The sequence below is a fragment of the Mus musculus genome, chromosome 5 (genome assembly GCF_000001635.26).
Source record: "Mus musculus strain C57BL/6J chromosome 5, GRCm38.p6 C57BL/6J".
In the NCBI taxonomy this organism is placed as follows: domain Eukaryota; kingdom Metazoa; phylum Chordata; class Mammalia; order Rodentia; family Muridae; genus Mus; species Mus musculus.
Genome location: NC_000071.6, coordinates 25,391,092 through 25,416,667, shown reverse-complemented (window position 1 = coordinate 25,416,667; position 25,576 = coordinate 25,391,092). Strand labels below are relative to the sequence as shown.

The 25,576-nt window shown below is 36.4% G+C and overlaps 1 protein-coding gene and 1 pseudogene across 30 annotated transcripts in view; one reads left to right on the top strand and one right to left on the bottom strand.

Annotated features, from left to right (window-relative positions):
• Window positions 1-25,576, top strand: part of Kmt2c (lysine (K)-specific methyltransferase 2C) — a 227,061-nt gene that overhangs the window by 82,188 nt on the left and 119,297 nt on the right. For 25 of the 30 annotated variants that reach the window (XR_003955625.1, XR_001784670.2, XM_011249766.3 and 22 more), the window contains exons 3-7: window positions 1,642-1,783; window positions 7,337-7,534; window positions 11,149-11,297; window positions 12,280-12,389; window positions 21,117-21,279. Coding sequence is in view for 28 of the 30 variants with exons in the window: in XM_011249766.3 (XP_011248068.1) it covers window positions 1,642-1,783; window positions 7,337-7,534; window positions 11,149-11,297; window positions 12,280-12,389; window positions 21,117-21,279 (762 nt within the window). In the remaining 2 variants the exon portion in view is untranslated. The remainder of the gene's footprint in view (window positions 1-1,641; window positions 1,784-7,336; window positions 7,535-11,148; window positions 11,298-12,279; window positions 12,390-21,116; window positions 21,280-25,576) is intronic. The other 5 variants (NM_001081383.2, XM_017320820.2, XM_030254375.1 and 2 more) reach the window with 1 other exon arrangement.
• Hspe1-ps3 (heat shock protein 1 (chaperonin 10), pseudogene 3) lies at window positions 24,663-25,101 on the bottom strand (annotated as a pseudogene).

Below are 25,576 nucleotides of genomic sequence, written 5' to 3'. Positions count from 1 at the left end.
GGCACAGTGATGTTTGAACTATGAAAATACAGTCTGTTGTTACTTCATATCACTAATTTTGTTAGAATTTATATTCATTTTTCTCTTCCAAATACTTTACTAAAATTCATGTTGACTTTAGGTGATATTCAAAAAAATAATAAAAGTAAAATTGAAATACTGGTGTGAGAGGTATGAGATGAAGTTTCAAGTATGCTAAGATGGCCATGTCTAGAGTATTGTAAAGCATGATCTCAGATATTGGTGAGAAGAAGGTAATACCGTATATGTAGGCTTAAAGGTTATTAGACCCAGAGGAGATTGCTGAAACCTGGATAATAATTAAACTTTTCAGCTAGAAGCTTGTGTTTGCATTTGCGAGTCAAAGACATAAACTGAGGAGACATTAGATTATTAGATATTTTATTCATTCATTCATGTCTGTTTGTCCCTCCCGTCCCCTCCCCTCCTCTACTTTCCTTGCCTCTCCTCTCCCTCCCCCTTCCTCCTCCTACTTTCTGGTGAAGTTTATATAGTATAGGCTGTCCTGGAATTCACCATGAATTAAAGATTGTGCTCTTAGCCTCTCAAGAACTGTGGTTTACAGGCATGTGACACCTTGTCTGACTCAAATCATTTGATCCTCATGGATAATTTTATGAAACCTATGGTGAAACAGTTTGACAGATGAATTAATGAGAAATGCCTTTAATATAATATTTAAGTAGCCATCAGGTCATTAAATTGATACTTGAGACATGGTCTACAGGTTTGTTTTTTCACTCGGGGACTGTGTAGAAAGGTCTAAATAAATTTCCAATTAGAAAACAAGGATTTGTTTAATGGGGAATTGTGTCAGGAGCTTTGGCGGAGGAGGAATATCTCTTTAATCTGATAATGCAGTATGACAGACAATAGACATCTTCTGTTTTTAAAGAGAAAAGTCATTTTGGGGGTAGAGGTGTTTTAAAAGCTTCACAGGGCCTGGAGAGATAGCTAAAGAGTTAAGAACATTTGGCTCTTGCAGAGGACCTGGGTTTAATTCCCACATAGTAGGTCACAGCCATCTGTATCTACAATCTAGGATATCTAGCTCCTCCTCTGGCTTCCAAGGTCACTGCATGCATACAGTCAAAACAACCATGCATATTAAAAGTCTCACAGGAATGCTTCCAAGAAAGTATGTATACAGTTTCTGGAGTTAGAGTCCTGAGGAGAATTTTAAAAGACAGCAGAATCAAGGAGCTGTCTGTTCAAGTATTTAGCTTTTAAAAGTGACTAGGATGCATAACATTTATATAAGATTAATAGTCTCAATTTACAAAACCTGAAGAAACTTAAAAAATGAACCACATCAAAATACACTTATTGTATAGATCAACTGTTCCAATCCTGAAGATAAGGTTCTAAACAGTTATTTCTAATGTGAACCTTCTCTAAGTCAATTGTACGTTGACCTCAAGGCACAGTGAGCCACGGCTTACATGATGCTGATGACTGTTTTGCATTAGCAAACTGACACTAATTATGTATATGGACTTTTCATATTTTTGAAGTGTTGTCATTTGTTTTATTTTTTCCATTATTATATATTCTTTGTAGGTAAAATTTTCAGTAATTGAACTCAAAATGACTCTTTATATCCTCTTGTTTACTGTGAAGCAGAAATCAAAGAACAATCTGTGGAAGAGGATGCTGAAACAGAAGTGGATAGCAGCAAACAGCCAGTCTCAGCTCTTCAGCGGTCTGTGTCTGAGGAATCTGCAAACTCCCTGGTCTCTGTTGGCGTAGAAGCCAAAATCAGGTTAGAACTGGACTAGAGACACCGACAGGGGAAAGGGTGGTATACTGACTGGAGACAGGGCTTGGACCTGGGTGGGACTTTATCATTTTAGTCACCTTATGTTTGACACCCCTGTGTGATGTTGGCACAGATGTTGACTATGCTATGGACTTTGGTGACTGGATAGCAGGGAGTATGCTAGGATAGTGCTCTAGTCACTCTAGATGAGCATCTGGATGGCAGTATGCTTCCTGACTGAAGAAGTAGCCAAGAGCTCCTAAAGTAAGAATTAAGTTTGGGGGGCGGGGGCCAAGAGACAGTTTTATCAGAGGAACCAGGTTTGGTTCCTAGCATTAACATGGTGACTGAAACTGCAACTCTAGTTTTAGGACATTCTGTCCTCTGTGGATACCTAGGCACACATGTAGATAAAATGCTTAAACACGTTTTAAAAAAGTTGATGGGAACCTTAAGAAAGGAATTTCTGATATGTACACACTTAACACACTTGTAATCTTACCCCTCTTCATTCTTTAAGAAAGGATACCTCCCCATTCACAATAAACAAACAAACAAAAATTGTAAAAACTGTGTAAAGAAGTGGTGCTGGTGAGATGGCTCAGAAGATAAAGGCACTTGCTGTTAAGCTTGATGACTCAGGTTTTATTCTCAGGACCCACTTGGTCAAAAGAAAGAATTGACTGCAGTAGAACGTCTTCTGACTGTGATGTGTGCATATGTGCTGCACACACAAAATAAATAAATAAATAACAATGGTAAAAGTGAGTTTTCTTTTCTTTTTGTTTTGTTTTGTTTTCTTCCCTAAGCTTGGATGGTCAGGAACGCTCTCTGTAGACAAGGCTGTGTTAGCCCAGGATAGCCTCGAACTCAAGAGATCTGCCTTGCTCTGCATCCCTAGTGCTGAGATTAAAGGCATGCACTACCACTGCTGGATGAAAGTTGTTTTTTATTTATGATAAGAAAAAAGTATAATTAAAGTTGGGGTATTACAACCTATTAGTATGTAGTTCAACTTTCATGGCTTATATTTTTCAAGTTCTATTATGAAGTCCTGAATAAGACTATGAAAATATTAGATAATTGAATGTTCTCAGCCTTTTAAAATGTTTTGTTTTCATTATTTTGCTTTTAGTATTCCTCCCTTTTCTTTTTATCCTCTATAAAATCTTATGAAGCTGCTCCTCCTCTTCTGTGTTTTGAGGGTTGTTAAGTATGTCTGCCTCTACCTTTCTTTAATTCTCAGGGAAGGGCATCTAATCTGACAGCTGTAAGCTTTGCTTGTGTCTTTATGAGCCACAAATTCATATTTCTAGTGAGGCTTAATTCCTAAAATCCAAATTCTGCTGTCTTCCCAGTTAACATTTCCATATAGACATGTGTTAGATACCTCATTCACCTTTTTAGAGGGCCACAGACTACTCTTTATTCCACCTCTTCCTCTGCTCTCCTTTTCAACAAATAATACCAATATTTATCTGGTTGCTTATGGGTTGATCTGTGATTTGTATCTTCTTCATAGTTCATACTTGATTAACCCACAATTTCCTGTCCTCTTGACTTGGCCTACTTGGTTGAAGCCGTTGTCTTTATGAGACTTTAATTATCTTCTTACTTCCTTTCTCTTTCTCATTATCTTTCCATAGTCTTATTTAGTTGTAAAAAGTATCAAATCTAAGTCATATCTGGTCTTCACTAAGTTTAATGGCTACTCTATTTAAATGTGAATTTTTAGTTATATTTAGCATTCGAGGTCCCTTTTGATTCAGTAAGATAGTCTGTAAGGCATGGTCTGTCCTCAGGTTTAACTGCCATGGTTTGTGAAGACACTTTATCCACCTTCTGCCTTAGTTCTTGGACGCTTTGTGTCATCTGTCACAGGAGTTATTATTTTGTGAGAGCATCCTCCTCGACCACCTTCTTACTGTAATAACTTCTGAATTCTTTAACTCTAGTGTGAACCTAGGTGAAGAGTATCCAGTATTTGTTTTATCCTTAGTTCACTTTCCACCAATATTTTGAGAGGTTTAAATATTTTCAAAATAAAAGTACTTTGTCAGGCAGTGGTACCCTATGCCTTAAATCACAGGCAGAGGCAGAGGCAGGTAGAGTTCTTGAGATTGAGGCCAACTTGGTCCACAGAGCAAATTCTAGGACAGAAGGGCCTACCCAAAGAGATCCTGTCTTGAATTAAAAAAATAGTATTATGTTTTACTAATTTTAGATCTCATTATGAAGTCTAATCAATTTTGAGTTGAATTTTGCATGGGGTATTAGACAAGGGTTTTATTTCTCTATATATGGTTCTCCAGTTTTCCTAACACTAATCATTGAAAACTACCTGTTTCTTTATTGTGTACTCTTGCCATTTCTGGCAAACATAGACTGTTAGTAAATGTGTGGCTTTATTTCCTAGATTCCTATCTTGTTCCATTGGTGACATAGTTTTATAATCTCTTTGTGATGTGCTTTGAAGTAAGAGGATCCGATTTAGCTTTATTTTCTTCTCTCTACTTTGTCATCTTGCTTCAGGATCTTGTTAGACCATGCCAGCTTAGTACTTGTAACTCTCCAGCTTCAATTTGCTGAGGGCTAGGATTATAGGCGTGTGTACTGTATTTGCTTTTTAACTTAGTTTTTTAGATTAAGATTTTTTTCTTTACATGTATGTAGTTCCAACTCTATAAATCTATTACTCATCTAAATTTACATAAGCTATTTATTTATTGGCTTTTGTGATGGAGATTATTTTCTGATTTTTCAACTGGCTTATTAGCATACAGAAATGCAGGTTTTTGTATGTTGATTTTGTGTCCTGTAACTTGACAATAGACAATATTCAGTTCTAACAGTTTTTGGGTAGAGCCTTCAAGAGTTTTGAATATGCATATTAATTAGGTTTTATCATCAGCAAATATAAATAATTTTACTTCTCTTCTTAAAAGATGCTTTTTATTTATTTCCCTTGCCAAGTTAAGTTAGCTTAGTATTTCTGCCATTATATTAAAAAGAAGTAGCAAGAATAACCATTATTTTTTGTTGTCTGTATAGTTGTTTCCTTTATTAAAGGAAATTAATTTGCACTTTGCCAACTTTGTTCTCAAAGTTTTTTTTTTAAGATTTGTTTATTTATTATATGTAAGTACACTGTAGCTGTCCTCAGATACTCCAAAAGAGGGCATTAGATTTCATTACGGATGGTTGTGAGCCACCATGTGGTTGCTGGGATTTGAACTCAGGACCTTCGGAAGAGCAGTCGACGCTCTTAACCACTGAGCCATCTCGCCAGCCCCTTGAAGAGTTTTTTAAAAAAAGATTTATTAATGTATTTTATGTATGTGAGTATACTTTTGCTCTCTTCAGATGGTTGTGAGCCACCATGTGGTTGTTGGGAATTGAACTCAGGACCTCAGAAAGAGCAATCAACACTCTTAAATGCTGAGCCATCTCTCCAGTCCTTCCCAGAGATATTTTTGAGTAATTGGGTTCAGGTTTTTTTTTTATTTGACATCTTTATTTCATTAATTTCCATTGTATCACCACAATCTGTTTCTTTTAAACATTTTTTATTTTATGCACGTGGTTTGTGTGTTTGTGTGTGTGTTACTGTGTTTTTGCAGTGGATGGTTGTGATATACTATATGGGTGTTAGCAACTAAATTCAAGAACAATAAATACTTATAACCACTGAACCATCTTTCCAGATCCTAATTTTTTTTCTTTTAATTTTTTGTCATTGTCTTCATTTAAATTCAGGCGACCTCTTTTACAGAAAACTTAAATTATCAACATCTAAAGTTTTAATTTCTGTAAGTGAATAACTGCTCTTTTGATTAGAATTTTAGCTTCATTTTACAAAGTTTTCATTATGTTTTATTATCATTTTTTTATATACTTTAGTTTGTATTAAAGGACTCCTATTTGTATAATACTGATCATTTCTGATATATTAGATTTTGCAGGTCCATATGTTTTAGAATGTTTGCCTTTATTAAAAAGTACAAGTGTGACTAGATGTGGTGGAACACACCTTTAATCCTGGGACCAGGAGGCAGAATCTATATAGTGAATTCAGGCCAGCAATGGCTATACACTGAGATCCTCTCCATCACATAAACGTGTGTGTGTGTGTGTGTGTGTGTGTGTGTGTGTGTGTGTGTGTGTGTGTGTGTGTTGGTTGGTTGGTTGGTTGGTTGGTTGGTTGTATCCACCCATGCATATTTAGTATAAGAAGAATATCATAGAAGAGAAGATGTGCAAGGTCTCTTATTAAGTGTAATAGTTTCTTTTTAAATTGAATAGACTCAAGATTTGAGCAGATAGCGCAGAATATTCCCATTTCTACATTTTCACTTGTCCCCTGTAGTTTAATTTTGTTCAGTAGTATTGTATGTCTATTGCAGTTAATATATCTTTACATTTTTAAACTGAAGCTCTTAATTCACAAAAAGTTCACATCATGGCTTACTCTTTATGAGATAGTTTGCTGGACAGATAGATAATGGCATGTATCTGCTATAACATCCTCATAGAAACTAACCACACAATCTTTATTTTCTTCCTATTTAATCCAGATTGTCTCCTGAGTCCCCCAATTCATTAATAACTCAAAAATTTACTAAACTTTTATTTTTCTTTATATATACTGGTACATATAACATGCATAAAGGATGTTTATAAAGTAGTAAATAAATATTGTTAGCATAGGTTTTACAGAGCCCAAGAATGTGGTTGTCAGATTTAATATCTAGATTTCCTTTTGAGATGGATACTTAGCTTTAATACTTAGGTTTTATCTTGGAGTGGCTGAATGAGTAGAGTGCTTGTCACGCATGTGTCAGGACCTAAGTTTGAATCACCAGAACCCATACATCTAGATGTTGTCACACAGCATTCTGTTATCCCAGTTCTCCTATGGGGGATGGAGACAGGACACCGTTTGGAACTGGTAGACAGTTAACCTGGTGCACACACTAGGAAATATGCCAGAAACCTTATCTTCAACAAGGTAGAAGGCAAAGACAATGGCTCACTCATAATACTGTTCATACATGAGAATCTACCCTCGATCCTCAGAGTTTTAAATAGTCTTGTGGTATTTGGGGTTAGTTTAGTGCTAGAACACTTGTGTATCATGTATTTAAAGCTCAGGGTTTGAACCTTAGTCCTACAATAATAAGTAAATGATTAAAAGCACCCCAAAGGGCCTACAAAGGTGGTTCAATGGTTAATACCTCTTGCTGCTCTTCCAGAGGACCCCGGTTCAATACCCAATATCAATGTTGGACGGTTTATAGTTGCCTGTAACTCCAGCTCCAGGAGATCCAGTACCCCTTTCTGACATCCATGGAAACCTGCAGATATCTTCATGTGAATTAAAAATAAATCTTGAAAGAAATTATACTATAGAAAAGTAGAATTGCAAATATATAGTTGTTATTTATTTTGGTTATTCTCATAGTATAGATTATGGAAATATAGTTAGAAACTAAGTTTAAAAATTAACCAAGGTCATTGCATAAAGTTACTTTTCTCCCCCACTATCTTCCTCACCAGTGAACAGCTCTGCGCTTTTTGTTATTGTGGAGAGAAAAGTTCCTTAGGACAAGGAGACTTGAAACAATTCAGAGTAACACCTGGACTTACCTTACCTTGGAAAGATCAACCTTCTAACAAGGACATTGATGACAACAGTAGTGGGACCTGTGAGAAAATACAGAACTACGCTCCACGAAAACAAAGAGGACAGAGAAAGTAAGCCGTTTTGACCTCTAACTTATTTTGGATCTTATCAGTTTATAATTGAACAAACTTTTATTGTGTTTGACACATCCATGCAGTACTTGCTGATTTACCATTAACCCAACAAACGGTTATTTGTTCAGTCATTTTATTCTACATTCTTCTTACCTATCAAAATTAGTATGGCGACAAAAGTTAAACCCTGGAAGAAAAATGAAATAAAGATACTAGGGGAGTGCTCATGGAATTTTCAAATGCAAGAAAGATAAAATATACCAAAGTAGTTTTTCCTTTCCTTCATGCCTACCAGCTTTTACTTGTAAGAATGCAATATTGTACCCACACCAGAATTGCTGGCTCTATTCATAGCCCTCTTGCCATTCATTCATTTTGTCATTTATTTTTTTCATTCTCAGTTTATGAATACATGTGTTTTGGAGTGTATTGAGCTGGTCTATAACTTGATTAAAATATAATTATGTTACCTCCCTATTTGCCTTTCTTTCTTTTCCATTCCTATCATTGAAGATATCTTTAAAAAAAGTTTACATAGCTATGTGTATGCATATGTATTTATTCATAGACATGTTGTAGTTACCTAAAACTCTTGTGGAGTGTGCTTTTAGAGTGTTTTTGTTTGTTTGTTTTCTAGTCATGTATTAAGGACATTTTAATATGTGAACTTGATAGTTAAGGAAATAGAAGTATTCGTAATTGAAAAAAATATTAAAATTAATTTAGCTTAAGAGGCTAGAGAAATATCTCAGCAGATAAAATACTTACTGATATTTGTAGAGGACCAGATTTTGTTTCTCTGTATTCTGGTTAAATGGTTCAATGCCACCAGTAAGGAATTTGAAGGTATCTACTCCCTCTTCTAAACTTCTGCGGGTACCTTCACACATGTATACACAAGTGTACGTGTACACACACACACACACACACACCCTACTTTAAAAAAAACCAGTGTCCATGTGGTGGTTCCAGGGATTCCAATGCCCTCTTTGGAGTTACACAAGTTCTCATACACTTGTGTGCATACACACTCAGCATACACACAATACACAAATAATTAAAAGAATAATTTAGCTGTAGAATCCTATACTTTGAGAGTGACGGTGCAATTTTCCAAAAGTCTCTTGTCTTTTATGGAAATTTAAGTGACTATATAGCACTGTTGTGCTGATATTTGAAGATTTGAAGTGGAAAGTAATAAAGTTTCAACGAATTTGATATTAGAATTATTTAAGAAAACTTATAAGCATTGTATTTATAGTTATGACTTTTTTTTTTACTTTGAAGCTAGATCATGCATAAGAACTTTATTTTTGCTTTCACCTTAATTCTCACATGTTAATATCACCAAAAGTTCAGCAAGCTTATAATCAGTAGTTAGCAAATAGAGTGGAGTAGGTCAGGCTATATCTTAATAGTTCTATGTTCTGTCTTGGATAAAGACAATTATAATATTCTTATGTGGAAAATGGAATTGGGTTTCATTACTTATAAATGATTTTCCATTAATTTTTAATAAAAATTAAGAGATTGGATAATTTTATAAAAATAGATGTAGCTTAACAAAAGTTGTATGTAATTGGTACTCATTATTAAATAATGATAAGTTTATTAGTATATACTGAGAATATTTGGCAATCTTGTAAGGGGAGATGGTTTACTTTAGTAATGATTTTAAATATTTATAAATGTATGCTACTAATGAAGTATAAATAGCTAATTAATTTTCATCTTCTTGTTTTTGTTTTTTAGTTAAAAGGTTTTACTATGTAGCATAGGCTTGTCTGAAACTCTGTGTAGACCAGGCTGTCCTCAAACTCAAAAAGCTCCATCTGCCTTTGTTTTCAAGTGCTGGATTAAATATGTGGGTTCCTGATCCTGGCTTCAAGCATATTTGATAAAAATAGTTTTTAGTATGATTCTTCTTAGTTCATTTAGGGCTTTTTATTTTTTATTAGATATTTTCTTCATTTACATTTCAAATGCTATCCCAAAAGTCCCCTATACCCTCTCCCTGCCCTGCTCCTCAACCCACCCACTCCTGCTTCCTGGCCCTGGCATTCCCCTGTACTGGGGCATACGATCTTTATAGCTTGAAATTTTGTGTGTATTTCAATTGGCTTCTCTTTTTAAAATTGTTATTTTTAATTGTGTGTTGCTATGTGTCTGCTTGGAGAGCAGAGGTAATCATACAGTACTTGATACTGGATTTTTGGGAACTGAACTCAGGTCCTCTGTAAGAGTAGTATGTGCTCTTAGCTGCTTAGCCATCTCTCCAACTCTCAACTGGCTTCCTTTGATCTCTTCCCTAAAAGATCTGCTGTCATCCTTAGAGTTGATACAGACATCTGATATGTCATACACATAAAACCTATTTCACACTTGAATGCTGAATTTGACTGAGCTTTTGGTTAGAAACTGATTAGTGATAGACTATTTGGTCATCCCACTGATTTTGTTTGTTGTTCAGTTTGCTCTTGTGATTAAAATATGCTAAACACAATGTGGAGTTTACTTTAACCTTTCTTTCTCCCAATAAAATAACGATAGCAATGAAGAATGTATTTGTAGAAATGGAGATCAAAAAGAATTTCCCGTAGACATTCACAAAAATGAGATTTTAAAGTTAGCACAGTATTTTTAGTATCTTAATGTATTTCTAAAACTAAGCTGAAATTACCAGTTATTTTAAATATATTTGATAATTAAATGTACCTATTGAACTATGGTAATACTTTTTTCTTCCAATAATTTGAGGTATAAAAGGTTTAGTATTATATCCAGTAGTGATTAAATAAAAAATTCCACGAGCTTAAGCATTAGATTATTTGAGAGATATTGTAGTGGTAATTATTTTACTTTACATATTTAATGTTGAATATAAGAAATGTCTTTATTATTTAAATGTATTTATTATTTAATTATTAGGTAATAGCCAAAGTGTTGTTGTTTGCCAGACCTCAAATCTTCCATGTGGTAAACAATTAATTCAACTTTGTTATTCACTTTTATCTCTTATATACTATCTTTCTTATTCCCCATGCCTCTAGGGCCTGTTTTCCTTTTACTTAGTGAGGTGCAGTCTTGAGATTACTCAGCATCATTCATGACCAGCTGCTGACACATCAGGATCATGAGAAAGCTACAGTTCACACATTCCCTTTTTTCCTCCCTGTTTACACTCAAATGGCTCTTCATTTTTCCTGGGAAATAGTCTGTACGTTTGGTTACCTGCCAGCTTTGTGTTAAGATAATGCATGTTAAAATGTCCTCATATGCTTTATATGTAAAACTGAAAAAAATTTTCATTGTATTTGTTAAAACATGGTTCCTGGATAGAATGAGTTAGTTTTCAATGGAAAAATGAATTTATAACTATAATTGTTATATTTCCTATGATTGAGAGAGCCCTTTAAACTCTTGCTTACATAAAATAATGTAACACCCACTTTAATATTGTGAATAACAAGAACAGATGAATTCTTGAAATTTTTGTGGCTGTAACCTAGTAATTAAAGCTTATTTGACATACTTTGTACTCATTATTATAAAATAAAATGATTTTTTTAGTTACCTTTTACAGTTTTTATCTTTCTTAATTTTGTTTTTAGAGAACGACCTCCCCAGCAGAGTGCCGTTTCTTGTGTAAGTGTAAGCACCCAGACAGCCTGTGAGGACCAGGCGGGCAAGTTATGGGATGAACTCAGTCTGGTTGGCCTTCCAGATGCCATTGATGTCCAAGCCTTATTTGATTCCACAGGTAGGGACCTCTCTTCTGTAACAGCTTCCATTTGATTCTGGAAGCATTTATACTTGGTGCTTATTCAGTGGTAAATTCTAGAAATAAGTAGGATCATGCAAGCAGGACACTTACAAAATGTGTCATAAGTTTGTTTGACTAAGCATTTGATTGCCATAGGTATTTGACAGTTGAAAGAAAGAAAAGCTTTAAAGAGCCTGGTGAAAACATAGGGAGCATTTTAGGCCAGGCCTTTTATCAGTGGGTGTGAAATTCAGGTCTTTGCTTCAAGTGGTTTACTTACTGCAACAGTGTGGTGATTCACAGAATGTGGTTCTAGTGGGAATTGAGTCAGTTGCTGTAGTTGAACTGATGGTTGATGGTAGGCCAAGTGTTGTCCAACGGAGAATTCAATCAGATGGTTGTTCTTGCCTGGAAAATACCCCCCCCCCCCCCCCCCCCCCCCCCCCGTCATTAGCTTCGTATTAAACAGTTCTTTTCTTTTTATGTAAGGACAGTAAATAGAATAGTATTTAAATAAAACAACTAAGGGACTTTTGCTTGTGGAAGAAGTAATTACTAATTTACAAACATCTGTGTACGTCAGAATCACCAGAAGGCTTGTTAAAGCAAAGATTACTGGGCTGCACTACAAGAAATGTTGATTTAGTGGGTCTTAATTATGCCCTGTAATTTTGCATTCCCGAGAGGTTCCCAATTAGCTAGTCTCACCCCCAAGTCACAGTAAGGGTCAGTTGGAGAAAGGCTACTTTAATGGAATCACATGAGGATACATTGTATTTTTGCACATCTTTGTTTTTTGAGATAATTATTCTTCTGTAGTCCCCATTAGCCTTGAACTCATAACTATAGCACTGGTAGACTTTGAATGGAACCTCCTACTTCAGCTTCCTGAGCACTGAGATTAGAATCATGAACCACTCCCACCAAGTTGCATTAATACCTTTAGTGTTTATTAAATTGTTCATTTTCTTACTTTTAGGCACTTGCTGGGCTCATCATCGATGTGTAGAGTGGTCACTGGGAATATGCCAAATGGAAGAACCATTATTAGTAAACGTGGACAAAGCTGTTGTCTCAGGGAGCACAGAAGTAAGTAGAAGAAACAAGTATTTAAATGAGGACTCCTCCTCCTCCCCCCTCCTCCTCCTCCCTCCTCCTCCCTCCTCCTCCTCCTCCTCCTTCCTCCTCCTCTTCTTTCATCCTCCTCCTTCTTGCTTGTTCTGGTTTCATTTTGTTTTTTAGAGTTTAATATGTAGTAGAGAATGATCTTGAATATCTGATCCTGTGCCTGTACCTTTTCAGTATTTGTACGGTGCTGAGGATAGAATCCAGACTTGAAACATCCTTAGCCCTGTCCTACAATCTTCTAAATATTTTCCAGTGTAAAATTTCACTTGTGAGAATTATTTATTAAATGAGTACTATAATAGAAAATGCTCATCAAATTGCTAATTTATACCAAGTTTATTTTTCAGTTAGCTTAAAACTTATTTCACATTTAAATAAAAAGAGATCAATTTTTGAAATGGGGATCCTAACTATATTTATGTGTTCATGTGGTTATCCATCCATCCATCCATCTTCTTGAACTCACAGAAGTCCCCCTGCTTCTGTTTCCCAAGTGTTAGGATTAAAGGTGTTTGCCTCTATGCCCAGCTTTATGTAGTGGCTTTTATTTATTTATTGTTTTATGAGACCAGGTTCCTTTTTGTAGCACTGAATGACCAGGAACTTGCTCTGTAGACCATGCTGGCCTTGAACTCAGAGATCCACCTCCCTCTATCTCCCGCGTGCTGGTGTTAAAAAGCCTGCACCATCACTGCCTAGTACACGTAGTGACTTTAAAAGAGCAAACTAATATAAATTTTCGCAATATGGAAGAAGTATGTTCAGTATGTTGGTGAAAATATTTTTGTTCATTCCATTTGTCAGTTCATTTAACCTTTTTAGCAATATCCCAAAGTAACGTATAGTCTGTGTTTTTAAAAGTTTCCCCTTTGTTTTGGTGCACCTTTAATGCTCACAAGTATAAGTACAACAGCTACCTCCCATCTGTGAAGGCAGCCCCCTCCCCACGAGATCTTTCCTGTCATCTATAAATTCCTTTTACTTTTGGATAAGTAAATGGAGAAGTGACATAGATCTTTGAAAATAACATGAAAGCTAGAGACTTTGACTATAGGAACTGTGTTTCAATAAGTAAGGCTTTCAGAAGTATAGACTCAAATTATTGAATGGTATGAGTAATTGTCAATTTAAGAATAGTGTGGTGACACAGTCTTATAGCTCTATTTACTGAGGAGACTAAGGTAGGAAGGTTGCAAAATCAGGCCCAGTTTGGCTTCAGAGTGAATTCAAAGCCAGTTTAACAATCAACTTAGTGAACTCCCATATCAAAATTAAAAGTGGAAAGGGGACTAGGTTATAGTTCAGTTGCAAATGCTTATCTAGTATATGAATGGCCTGCCTTCCACCCTGAGCATCTCTTAATACCCTCCTCCTTCTAAGCCAGAACGCTTGGTTTAGAAATTGGATGTTACATTTAATTGTATAAGTTGTCAGCATCTGAAAAGTTTACGTACCTTGCTTAGTGTGATCATACTTGGATAGCTAGATTATGACTGTGGTGGATAAGGGAGTATATCTCTTCTCTTAAAACTATAAATTACTTTCAGACAATATAGACACCCTCCATACTCCCAACCATATTGTAGCCTGAGCAATACATAGGTAGGACAAATATTACCATCATTTTACCTTGAGGCATTTTTCAGTATATTAGACAAACAAAACAAAACGGAGAGATGGAAATTCTGAATGTTGAAAAGAGATTTAGGGCATCTAAGGAGAGGAAAGACAAAAGTAACCTCAGACCTATTATAATAAGACTTAACATTTTAAAATTGCATTTATCTGTCTGTCTATCTCACTGCCTGTCTGTGCATGAGTGCATGCATTTATTATTTACTTGTGCATGTGTATGCAAGTGTTTACTCACTAGCAAGTGTGTGGGTGTGATGGTCAAAGGACAACTTGCAGGAATTGGTTCTCTCTTTATACCACACAGAGCCCAGAGGATTAAACTCAAGGCTTATCGCAAAGGCCTTTGTTTAGCCATCAGCCTTCTCCTGCCACCCTCAACAAATACTTTTGTTTGTGAACTCTCGGAATAACAAACTATGGCTTCTTTTTAAATTCTGTCCTTTGGCTCAATAGCTACTGGCATTTATATTTTTAAATATTTAAAGAAAATGAAAAGGTGGGTAACATTTCACAATAGGAAAATTCTATGAACTTCAAATATTAGGGTCTAAAAATAAAATTTCGAGTGGAGGTAAATAACACCATACCAACTTATTTTCATGTTATGTAAAGTTACTGCAGTGGAATTGATTCTGCAGAGATCCACACTTTGAATTCCTTTTTAGCATATTACTAATTACAGTTGAAGTTTTTCAGTTTTTCATTGTCTTGACCTTAAACAAAACAAAAGAAAACAATAACAACAACAAAACAAAAAAACCCACAAATGTGGCCCATGCCTTTAATTCTAGCACCTGGGAGGCTGAGGAAGACTGATGTATAAGTTTGAGTCCAGCCTGGTCTATACAGAGATTTCCAGGACAACCAAGGTAACACAGAGAAACCCTGTCTCAAAAAAAGAAGACAAAAAAAAAAAAAAAAAAAAAACAACCCAGGTCAAACCAAACCAAATTAAAGTAGAGGTCTAATGCATGACAGTTAGGTCTGAGTGCTTCTGCCTCCTGAGTGCTGGGACTAAAAGTTGTATGCACTACTCCTGGCATCTTCTCTCTTTTTAAATAGTCATTGTCTCTAGTAGTTTTCAGCTGTCTTTATCTTTAAAAAGTACGCACTGTTTCATTGGACTTACTTTTGTTTGCTTATCTGTTTTTTGTTAGAATTTTTACTTTTTACTTTTCAGTTGTTTTTTTCCCCCTTGTCAATTTGAAGTACATTATCAAATTTTTTATTTGAGATCTCTCTTTTCCTCCACCTGGTCTCTATCTCTCTGTTTCTGTCTCTCTGTGTGTGTGTCTGTCTGTCTGTCTCTGCCATGAGTATGAAGGTGCTTGTAGAGGCCAGAAGAGCACATTGCACATTTGCTACTTTGGAGCTGGAGTTATATAGCGGTTGTAAGCCACCTAAAGTGATTGCTGGGAACTGAATTTGGGTTCTCTCCATAAGCAAGACCTATTTCTCCATCTCCTTGATTTTGTGGTTCTGGTTTTGTGGTGTATGTACTCAGGACCGCTAACCTCTCTATTAGTACTGCATTTTCTGTCTCACACAAATTTTATTTTAATTTTCATTTGTTTCAATAATTTAATTTCCTTTTAGTGTCTTCCATTACTCACTTATTACCACTATATAATTCCATGTACTTGGATGTTTTCCATGGTTTTTCCTGTTCTTCTTTAAGAAAGATACAGCATATAATTGTAGTTTAAAAAAATTATTGAGATTTGATTTGTGACCTGGCAAGTGGTTGATCCTAGAATATACATGTTCAGTTCTCTGGCCTATACTGCCCTTCTTAGTCTCTCTTTTAATCCCTTTACTTGTATATGTGATATGAGTGTATTTATGTGTGTTAGTGTATGTATGTGTACATGTGTGCAGGCCAGAGGTTGACATCAGGTGGGCCCAGAGTGCACGGATGCTGCTAATCTAGCTCATCAGGCTGCTCTTGGGATCCTCTGCTTTCATTGCTTGGCTGGTCTCCAAGCCCACTCAGCTTTGATGTGGGTCCCAAGGGTGCAAACTCTGGTCCTCAGACTTGCACAGCCAGCACTTCATCCACCAGACTTCCCTAACCCTTGGCTTTTCCTTATACTTCTTATTATCTGAGGTGATAGGTGAGTGTTACTCCATCAGGTTTCTCTTTGCTCGTGAGGTTTAGCTTTGTTTCACACTCCTTTTCATTTTATGTGATTCTTTACCAGTAAAATTAGTTAATTGTGTGGTACACATCCATCAGAGTCCTGCTCATTCATTTATTCATTCAATCATTTCATCTGGCCAGTTTAAGGCTTTTGAGTAATGACCTTAATATAGTTCCATTCATTGTTGTTATTAGTAAGCATGGAAAGCCTTCTGTGCTTTTGGTTTTTGTGTTCTGTTTCTTTCTCTTGCTTTCCCTCTCTCTCTCTCTCTCTCTCTCTTTCTCTCTCTCTCTCTCTCCCCTTCCTTTCTTTCTCTCTCTCTTTCTCTCTCTCTTTCTTTCTTTCTTTCTTTCTTTCTTTCTTTCTTTCTTTCTTTCATCATTCATTAATCTTTTTCTTTTCTTTTTTTTTTAACAGTCCAGTCCTTATTCCCCCTCCTGACCCACCCTATGACAGTTTCTCATCCCATTCCTCCTCACCTGTCTCCATGAGGATGTCCCCTCCAACCCCCACCCTTCCAGATCTCCCCACTCTCTGGGGCCTCAAGGGTTAGGTGCTTCTTCTCTCACTGAGGACCAGGCAGTCCTCTGCTGTATATGTGTCCGGGGCCTCATATCAGCTGGTGTATGCTGCCTGGTTGGTGGCTCAGTATCTCAGAGATCTTGGGGGTCCAGGTTAGTTGAGACTTCTGGTCTTCCCATGGGGGTTGCTCTCCTCCTCAGCTTCTTCCAGCTTTTCCCTAATTTGACCACAGGTGTCCTTGACTTCTGCATCTGACTCTTTTAGCTGCTTGTTTGGCCTCTTGCAAGGCAGCCATGCTAGGCTCTTGTCTGCAAGCACACCTCAGAATCAGTAAGGTCTTGGAGCCTCCCCTTGAGCTGGATCCAAATTTGGGCCTGTCACTGGACCTCCTTTCCTTCAGTCTGTTCTCCATTTTTGTCCCTGAAGTTTTTTCAGACAGGAACAAGTATAGGTCAGAGTTTTTGACTGTGGGGTGGCAACCACAGCCCTCCACTTGATGCCCCATTTTCTACTGGAGGTGAACTCTACAAGTTCTCTCTCCCCACTGTAGAGGATTTCATCTAAGGTCCCTCCCTTTGAGTCCCGAGAGTCTCTCACCTCCCTCATCTCTGGTACATTCTAGAGGGTTCCCCTATCTCCCACCCCCCAAGGTTGCCTGTTTCCATTCTTTACTCTGGCCTTCAGGGCTTCACTCCTGTTTTCCCCCTCCAATACCTCATCATATCCCCCTTTCCCCTTCCTGTCCCTTTTCCTACCCAGCTCCCTCCCTCCCTTTCTTCCCCCCCCCCCCTTGTGATTGCTTTCCTCTCCCTCCTAAGTGGGACTGAGGTGTGCTCACTTGGGCCCTTCAGCTTATTGACTTTTGAGTTCTGTACTTTTTTTTTTTCTTTGCTAATATCCACTTATTAGTGAGTACATGCATGTCCTATTGGGTCTGAGTTACCTCACTCAGGATGATATTTTCTAGTTCCATCCATTTTTATGCAAAACTCAGGATGTCCTCATTCTTAATAGTTGAATACCATTCCATTGTGTAAATGAACCACATTTTCTGTATCCATTCTTCCGTTGTGGGACATCTGGGTTGTTTCCAGTTTCTGGCTATCACAAACAAGGCTGCTGTGAACATAATAGGACATGTGCCCTTGTGGCATGATGGGGCATCTTTTGGGTATATTCCCAAGAGTGATATTGCTGGTTCTTCAGGTAGATCTATTTCCAATTTTCTGAGGAACCTCCAGATTGATCTCCAGAGTGGTTGTACCAGTTTGCAATTCCACCAGCAGTGGAGGAGTGTTCCTCTTTCTCCACATCCTCTCTAACATGTGTTGTCACCTGAGGTTTTGATCTTAGCCATTCTGATTGGTGTAAGGTGTAATTTCAGGGTTGTTTTGATTTGCATTTCTCTGATCACCAAGGACTTTAAACAATTTCTTTAAGTGCTTTTCAGCCATTCAAGATTCCTCTGTTGTGAATTCTCAGTTTAGCTCTATACCCCATTTTTTGATTGGGTTCTTTGGTTTTTTGGTGGTTAGTTTCTTGAGTTCTTTATATATTTTGGATATTAGCCCACTATTGGATGTGGGGTTAGTGAAGATTTTTTTTCCCCAGTCTCCTGGTTGCTGATTTGTCCTATTGACAGTGTCCTTTGCCTTACAGACGCTTTCAAGTTTCATGAGGTCCCATTTATCCATTCTTGATCTTACAGTGTGAACCACTGGAGTTCCTATTTAGAAGATTTTACCCCTGTGCCAATGAGTTCCAGTCTCTTTCCCACTTTCTCTTCTATTAGATTCAGCGTATCTGGTTTTATGTTGAGGTCCTTGATCCACTTGGACTTGAGCTTTGTGCAAGGTGACAAATATGGGTCTATTTTCATTTTTTCTACATACAGCCGGCACTATTTATTGAAGATGCTTTCTTATTTCCATTCTTTATTTTTGGCTTCTTTGTCAAAGATCAAGTGTCCATAAGTGTGTGGTTGAGGTCAGAGATAGTGATTCCCCCAGCCATTCTTCTATTGTTAAGAATTGTTTTCACTATTCTAGGTATTTTTGCCTTCTCTAGATGAATTTGAGAATTGCTCTTTCCATGTCTTTGAAGAATTGTGTTGGGATTTTGATGGGGATTGCATCAAGTCTGTAGATTGCTTTTGGTAGGATGGGCATTTTTACTATGTTAATAGTACCAATCCATGAGCATGGAAGATCTCTCCATTTTCTGAGATCTTCTTTAGTTTCTTTCTTGAGAGACTTGAAGTTATTGTCATACAGGTCTTTCACTTATTTGGTTAGAGGTACCCCTAAGATATTTTATATTATTTGTGGCTATTGTGAAGGGAGTTGTTTCCCTAATTTCTTTCTCAGCCTGTTTATCATTTGTATAAAGGAAGAATTTACTGAAGTTATTTATCCGCTGGAGAAGTTCTCTGGTAGAATTTTTGTGGTCGCTTATATATACTATTATGTCATCTGTAAATAGTGATACCTTTATTTCTTCTTTGTCAATTTGTATTTCTTTGATCTCTTTTTGTTGTCTTATTGGTCTAGCTAGAACTTTGAATAATATATTGAATAGATATGGGGAGAGTGGACATCCATGTCTTGTCCCCGATTTTAGTGGGATTGCTTCAAGTATCTCTCTTGTTTAATTTGATATCGGCTGTTGGTTTGCAGTAAACTGTTTTTATTATGTTTAGGTATGGGCCTTGAATTCCTGATTTCTCTAATACTTTTAACATGAAGGGGTGTCTTATTTTGTCAAATGCTTTTTTTGCATCTAAGGAGATGATCATGTGATTTTTGTCTTTGAGTTTGTTTATATAGTAGATTATATTAGTGGATTTTCATATATAAACCAGTGTTGCATCCCTGGAATGAAGCCTGCTTCATCGTGATGAATGATGGTTTTGATGTGTTCTTCTATTCAGTTTTCAAGAAGTTCATTTAGTTTTTATTTTTGTGTTGATATTCATAAGCAATATTAGTCTGAACTTCTCTTTTTTGGTTGTGTCTTGCATTGATATTCATAAGCGATATTGGTTTGAACTTCCTTTTTTGGTTGTGTCTTTGTGTGGTTTAGGTATTAGAGTAATTGTGGATTCATAGAATGAACTAGGTAGTGTTCTTTCTGTTTCTATTTTATGGAATAGTTTGATGAATATTGGCATTAGAACTTCTTTGAAGGTCTGGTAGAAATCTGCACAAAATCTGTCTGGCCTTGGGCCTTTTTTGGTTGGGAGGTTTTTATTGACTTCTTCTATTTCCTTATGGAGTATGGGCCTATTGAGATAGTTTACCTGCTTGTGATATAACTTTGGTACGTGGTATCTGTCTAGAAAACCATCTATTTCATCTAGATTTTCCAGTTTTGTCGAGTATAGGCTTTTGTAGTAGGATCTGCAGATTTTTTGAGTTTCCTCCATTTCTGTTGATTTGTTTCCCTTTTCATTTCTTTCTTTGTGAATTTGGATACTGTCTCTGAGTCCTTTAGTTTGTTTGGCTAGGGGTTTATCTTGTTGATTCTCTGAAAGAATCAGCTTTTGGTTTTGTTGATTCTTTGTATTGTTCTTTGTTTCTATTTGGTTGATTTCTGATCCTAGAGCAGGGGAAATTTTTCCACCTTCTGTTATTTCCTCAGTTTCTTTCTTCAGAGACTTGTAGTTTTGTCATACAAGTCTTTCACTTGCTCAGTTAGTTACACCAAGATATTTTATATTATTTGTGATATATTACATTATAAAGGGTGTTGTCTCCCTAATTTCTTTCTCAGCCTGTTTATTGTTTGTGTACACGAGGGCTACTGATTTCTTTGAGTTAATTTTATATCCAGCCACTTTGCTGAATGTGTTTGTCAGCTGTAGTTCTTTGGTAGGCTTTTTAGTGTTACTTATGTGTACTACCATATCATATCTCAAATAGTAATACCTCGAATTCTTCCTTTCCAGTTTGTAGCCCCTTGATCTCCTTTAGTTGTCTTATTGCTCTAGCTAGGACTTTAAGTACTATGTTGAATAGATAGGGAGAGAGTGGACAACCTTGTACTTGATTTTAGTAGAATTATTTTAAGTTTCTTTCCATTTAATTTGATGTTGACTGTTGGCTTGCTGTATACTTTATTGTCTTTAGGTATACACTTATATCCCTGATTTCTCCAAGACTTTTATGGATTTTTGTATATTGAACCATCCTCGCATCCCTGAGATGAAGCCTACTTTACCATAGTGGATGATGTTTTTTGATGCATTCCTATACTTGGCTTGAGAGTATTTTATTGGTGTTTTTGCATCTTTTTTTTTCACAGATTGTTTTATTAGTAAGGTACATATATTTCTTCATGTCTTCTTACCCCTCCTCAAAGTTTTGAAAAGTCATTTTTTTTCTCTTTCCAGCGATGTGCATTTTGCAAACACCTTGGAGCCACTATCAAATGCTGTGAAGAGAAGTGTACCCAGATGTACCATTACCCATGTGCTGCAGGGGCTGGCACCTTTCAGGACTTTAGTCACTTCTTCCTTCTCTGTCCAGAACACATCGACCAAGCTCCTGAAAGATGTAAGTTTGCATGTGAATTTGGAGAGTTACTTTACTTGTATTAAAAGGGAATACTATGAAATTCTCAATCTCAGTGTGTGAGAGGCCAAGGCAGGCGGATCTTAAGTTTTAAGCCAGTCTGGATAGTCTACAGAGTGAGTTCCAGGACAGCCAGGGCTAAAAAAGAAAACGGGGAAAGAAATCGAAACAAAAAACAAAAGCTGAAAGAAGAAATTGATATCCAGAAGATATTATGCAGTCCTAGTGGGTCTCCCCTGTCCCTCTCTCCTCAGCGTCTCACTGTGTAGCTCTGGCTATCCTAACCCTCAAAGGTGACCTGCTTGCTTCTGCCTTCCAAGTGCTGCTCTTATAGACACGTGCCACTAAACCTGGTTTATTGTGTGGTTTTGAGTGGAAAGCTATGACCAGTAATTTTACCGGTATTAATTTTAAAAATGGTTATTTTCTCTAAAATTCAGCATTTGCATATTTTAAATTCTTATGTTTAAAAAACAGTTTTAAACCATTTTAGAAGACATACTGAGAGGATACAGTATTTTTTAACATTTCTAAAGAAAAGAACAATTCACTTAATAGTTGAATAGTGCATTTATTTTTCATAGTGCTTTTTGCTAATATTGTAGTCTTTCACCTCACATTGCTGTGTTTCTTTGAAAAGATGGTCATGAAGGAGTTACTGAGAAAATAGTGTAAAATAAGCAGCACTCTCTTCAACAGTGAGATCTAGGAGCTGTTGTAGAGTGAGTTTGAGTGTATGGAGATCAGTATCTTTTACTGTCAGTGGGGGGATGCAAAGTTGATTCCAGTGTTCGTGAGAATATTATCTCTAGGAGCATCACATACTTGCTGGCATTTTGTTCAGGGACTCTCTATACCTGGTTGTGGGACAGACATCTCTAGTGCTGCTTCACAGCCCATCCATCTTGCTTATCTCTAATATGCAGTGCTGCTTTTTGCTTTCTTTTCCACTAGTGTTTTATAGTAAGAAAATGTTCATGTTTGAGTTTTAATGAGCACAGAACATTATAATTTCTTTTTACTTTATCACTAACCAAAGATCTGGATTTTTGCTATTGTTGCAATATTTTGCTTAGAAAATTTTAGTTTATGTTGTATATATGTCAGGTATGTGTGCATATGATGTGTGAGAGTCAGATTTTTAAATTTTATCTTTAGATGGGTTCCAGAGTTGAATTCTGTTGCCAGGCTTTGCACAGCAAGGGTTTTTACCTGTTGAGTCATTTGCTAGCTGAAGAGCATGCACACTTCACTTTCTGAAGGCTTCATGGTTATTTAGTCATTCTCTCCTACATGACTTCTTGCCTGTTAACTTTTATGTACATCTTACCAATGTATTTATTAATCTTTTAATTCATGCCTATCTCTGTGCATGTATTTAACCATGTTTTTAAGACATGTTTTTTTCTATCTTTTGAGGTTTAAGAAATACAAATATAGCTACTTCAGGCTTAACTAGAGTAATTCCAGATAGCTAGATTAACATGATCATTGACTCACTTTTTTATCATTGTTTTGTACCTAATTTTATCTATAGTCAGAGTTATATTTTATTTATAATATAATCATGCATTTATTTACTATACAGACTTAAATTATAGCTAAGCAAACTCTTAATTTCAAATTATGTTTAAACTAATAACTGATTTAAAATTTTAATAATGTTTTGCATTATGCCTATTAAAGAGAAAAGTAAACAGTTATTGCTATGAGATTATTTATGTAGTTAATTATTTTTTAGAAATTTAAGTAATTGTGCCATTGTTTCTTTTGATGATCACGTTCTTTATGTATACTGCTGGAGTTCAGTCAGCATGTAAAATTACGAACTATAAGAACTGATGACATAACTTGTCATTAACATTGTGATGATGAGAGATCATGCTGGCACGTAAAGTTAAGAGGAATACTGAGGTCATTGGTTCTGTGTCTTCTTCCAAAGTATGGAAATTTGGCAAGGGAAGTATAGATTGTAGCAGTATGAGAGCATTGGTAAGTGAGGGTGGTACTCCCCCTTTCCCAAAATTCCCACTTGGTGACCATTCCAAAAATTAATATAAGGAAATAAAATGTGAGTATTTAATCTGGTTCATAGTATTACTTTAGGATTTCACTCCATACTGGGAGTAAAAGAGAAGTGGACACTACCTGTTATAGAGAAAATAGTAAAACATTGTGTCAAAGTAGCAGCCTGGTAGTATAAACATACCCTGCAAGGCAAGGCTTGTCTTTCCTTTCCTTTCCTTTCCTTTCCTTTCCTTTCCTTTCCTTTCCTTTCCTTTCCTTTCCTTTCCTTTCCTTTCCTTTCCTTTCCTTTCCTTTTCTTTCCTTCTCTTTAAATCACAGGCATAAAACCTGGAAATCTTAAACACTGCTCTGTAAATGTTTAACAATCACCTGCCACATGCGCCCCCATGGATTTGAGGATGTGGGCATATTTGCATAGTGGAGGCTAGAGATTGATGTGGTTGTCTTCCACCATTGATCTTTACCTTATCTTTTGAGACAAGTCTCTCACTGAATCAGGAACTTACAGGTTGGGTAGACTGGCTAATCAGTGGCAATCCGTTTTTCTGTCATGTCTGTTGCCCATCTTCACCCCAACCCCAAGCTGCAGATATGACAATACCATTTGCCTTCTTTCTTGTGGTTTGCCTATCAAGTAATCCCCTGAAGAACAAGTAAATTATGGATGTTATCCAGGATACTGAGAAGAAAGGTCAGAGAGCTCCAAGAATTTAGGTTTGTACCCGTAGCATATGTGTGAAAGCCATGAATGGCTGTGCATTTATTTTTCATACTGCTTTTTGCTAACATTGTAGTCTTGATTTTTTTTTTTTAAAGATGGTCATGAAGGAGTTACTGAGAAAATAGTGTAAAATAAGCAGCACTCTCTTAAATAGTGAGATCTGTGAGTTTGAGTGTATAGTATTGTGTTGGTGATAGAAATGTAATGTGAGCAATATAAATAATTTTAGTATACTTAATAGCATGTATTATTTTATTTACCTTCTTTAAAAATACCAGTATTTCAACATGTAATCAATACAAAAGTTTTAGATACTTGATTTGTTTTCCTACTGTGATTTTAGAATTCCATATGCATTTTATACCTAGTGTACATCTCAATTTGGACTATACGTATCTGGCAGTCAGTATCTACTGTGCCAAGTTAGAGCTGTAGAATATCAAATGCTAGGCAGTTTTACAGATTTTTAATCAGTATTTTGAAAACCCAGTATCAAGCTAAAATTAATATCTGATGTCAATTGCTTCCCAATTTAAAAAAAAAGTAAAGAGACAAAAATCAAAGATTCACTTTTAAAAGGGCAATTATTTATGGGTGCATACTAGCACTTTTTTTTGTCAGTTTAGGCATCATCTGGTTGTTATAAAAGGGAGGCATGGAAATTATTTACACGATGAAATAGTTCAGGCATCAGTGGAATGGGAATCCTCACGTGACACCATTTCAACAGTGATTTCAGTCGACATACTTTCCAAGAATGTCACTATCTCTAAATAAGAAATAATCCTTGTTGTCTAGAACTACTTTGGTGCTTCCATATTCTGGGAGAAGAACTTTATCTCCAACTTTCACACTGACAGGCTCAATCTCTCCGCCCTTTCCTCCATGACTGTTGCTTGCAACACTTTTCCTTGAGCCTTTTCTGGAAGCATAATGCCACCTTTGGTTACATTTTGGCGGCACCCCTTCCCACCAATACTCTGTCAAAGAGCGGAAGAAACTTCCTAAAAGCTTATCCACCAATGACTTGTGCTGCTGCCACAGCTGCGGACTCTAGCACTTTCTTAATATTAAGGAAAATACCTTATCTTCCATTAAAAATGAGATTACTACTACACTTCTATTTTTAAAATAATCACTTATTTAAAGTGCCTGACAAATTTAATCACTTAAAAGTAATTTGAAAAGTGAGCCTTCATCTTAAAATACATTTGACTAAGACTTGATTTATTTTGGGTTATTGGATGTACAAAGCAGAAAAGATAAGCTCCCTATCTTTTCAAGGCTTTACACTATTGTGTTGTAGTTATTTAATAGAAGTTTCTTCAAAGTATACAGGGAAAAGGAACATTAAGTTAAATTCCATCTTTTCTTTTAGATTAAAAAGGAGGAGGTATTGAGATTTATCTGTTTGTGTGTGTGTGTGTGTGGGGGGCATTGGGCTATAGGCTGGTCTCCAGTTGAGCTGAGGTCTGAACCCTGAGAGTGGTGGTGATAATTCACCTACATGACACTGTAGGCGCTCCCTTA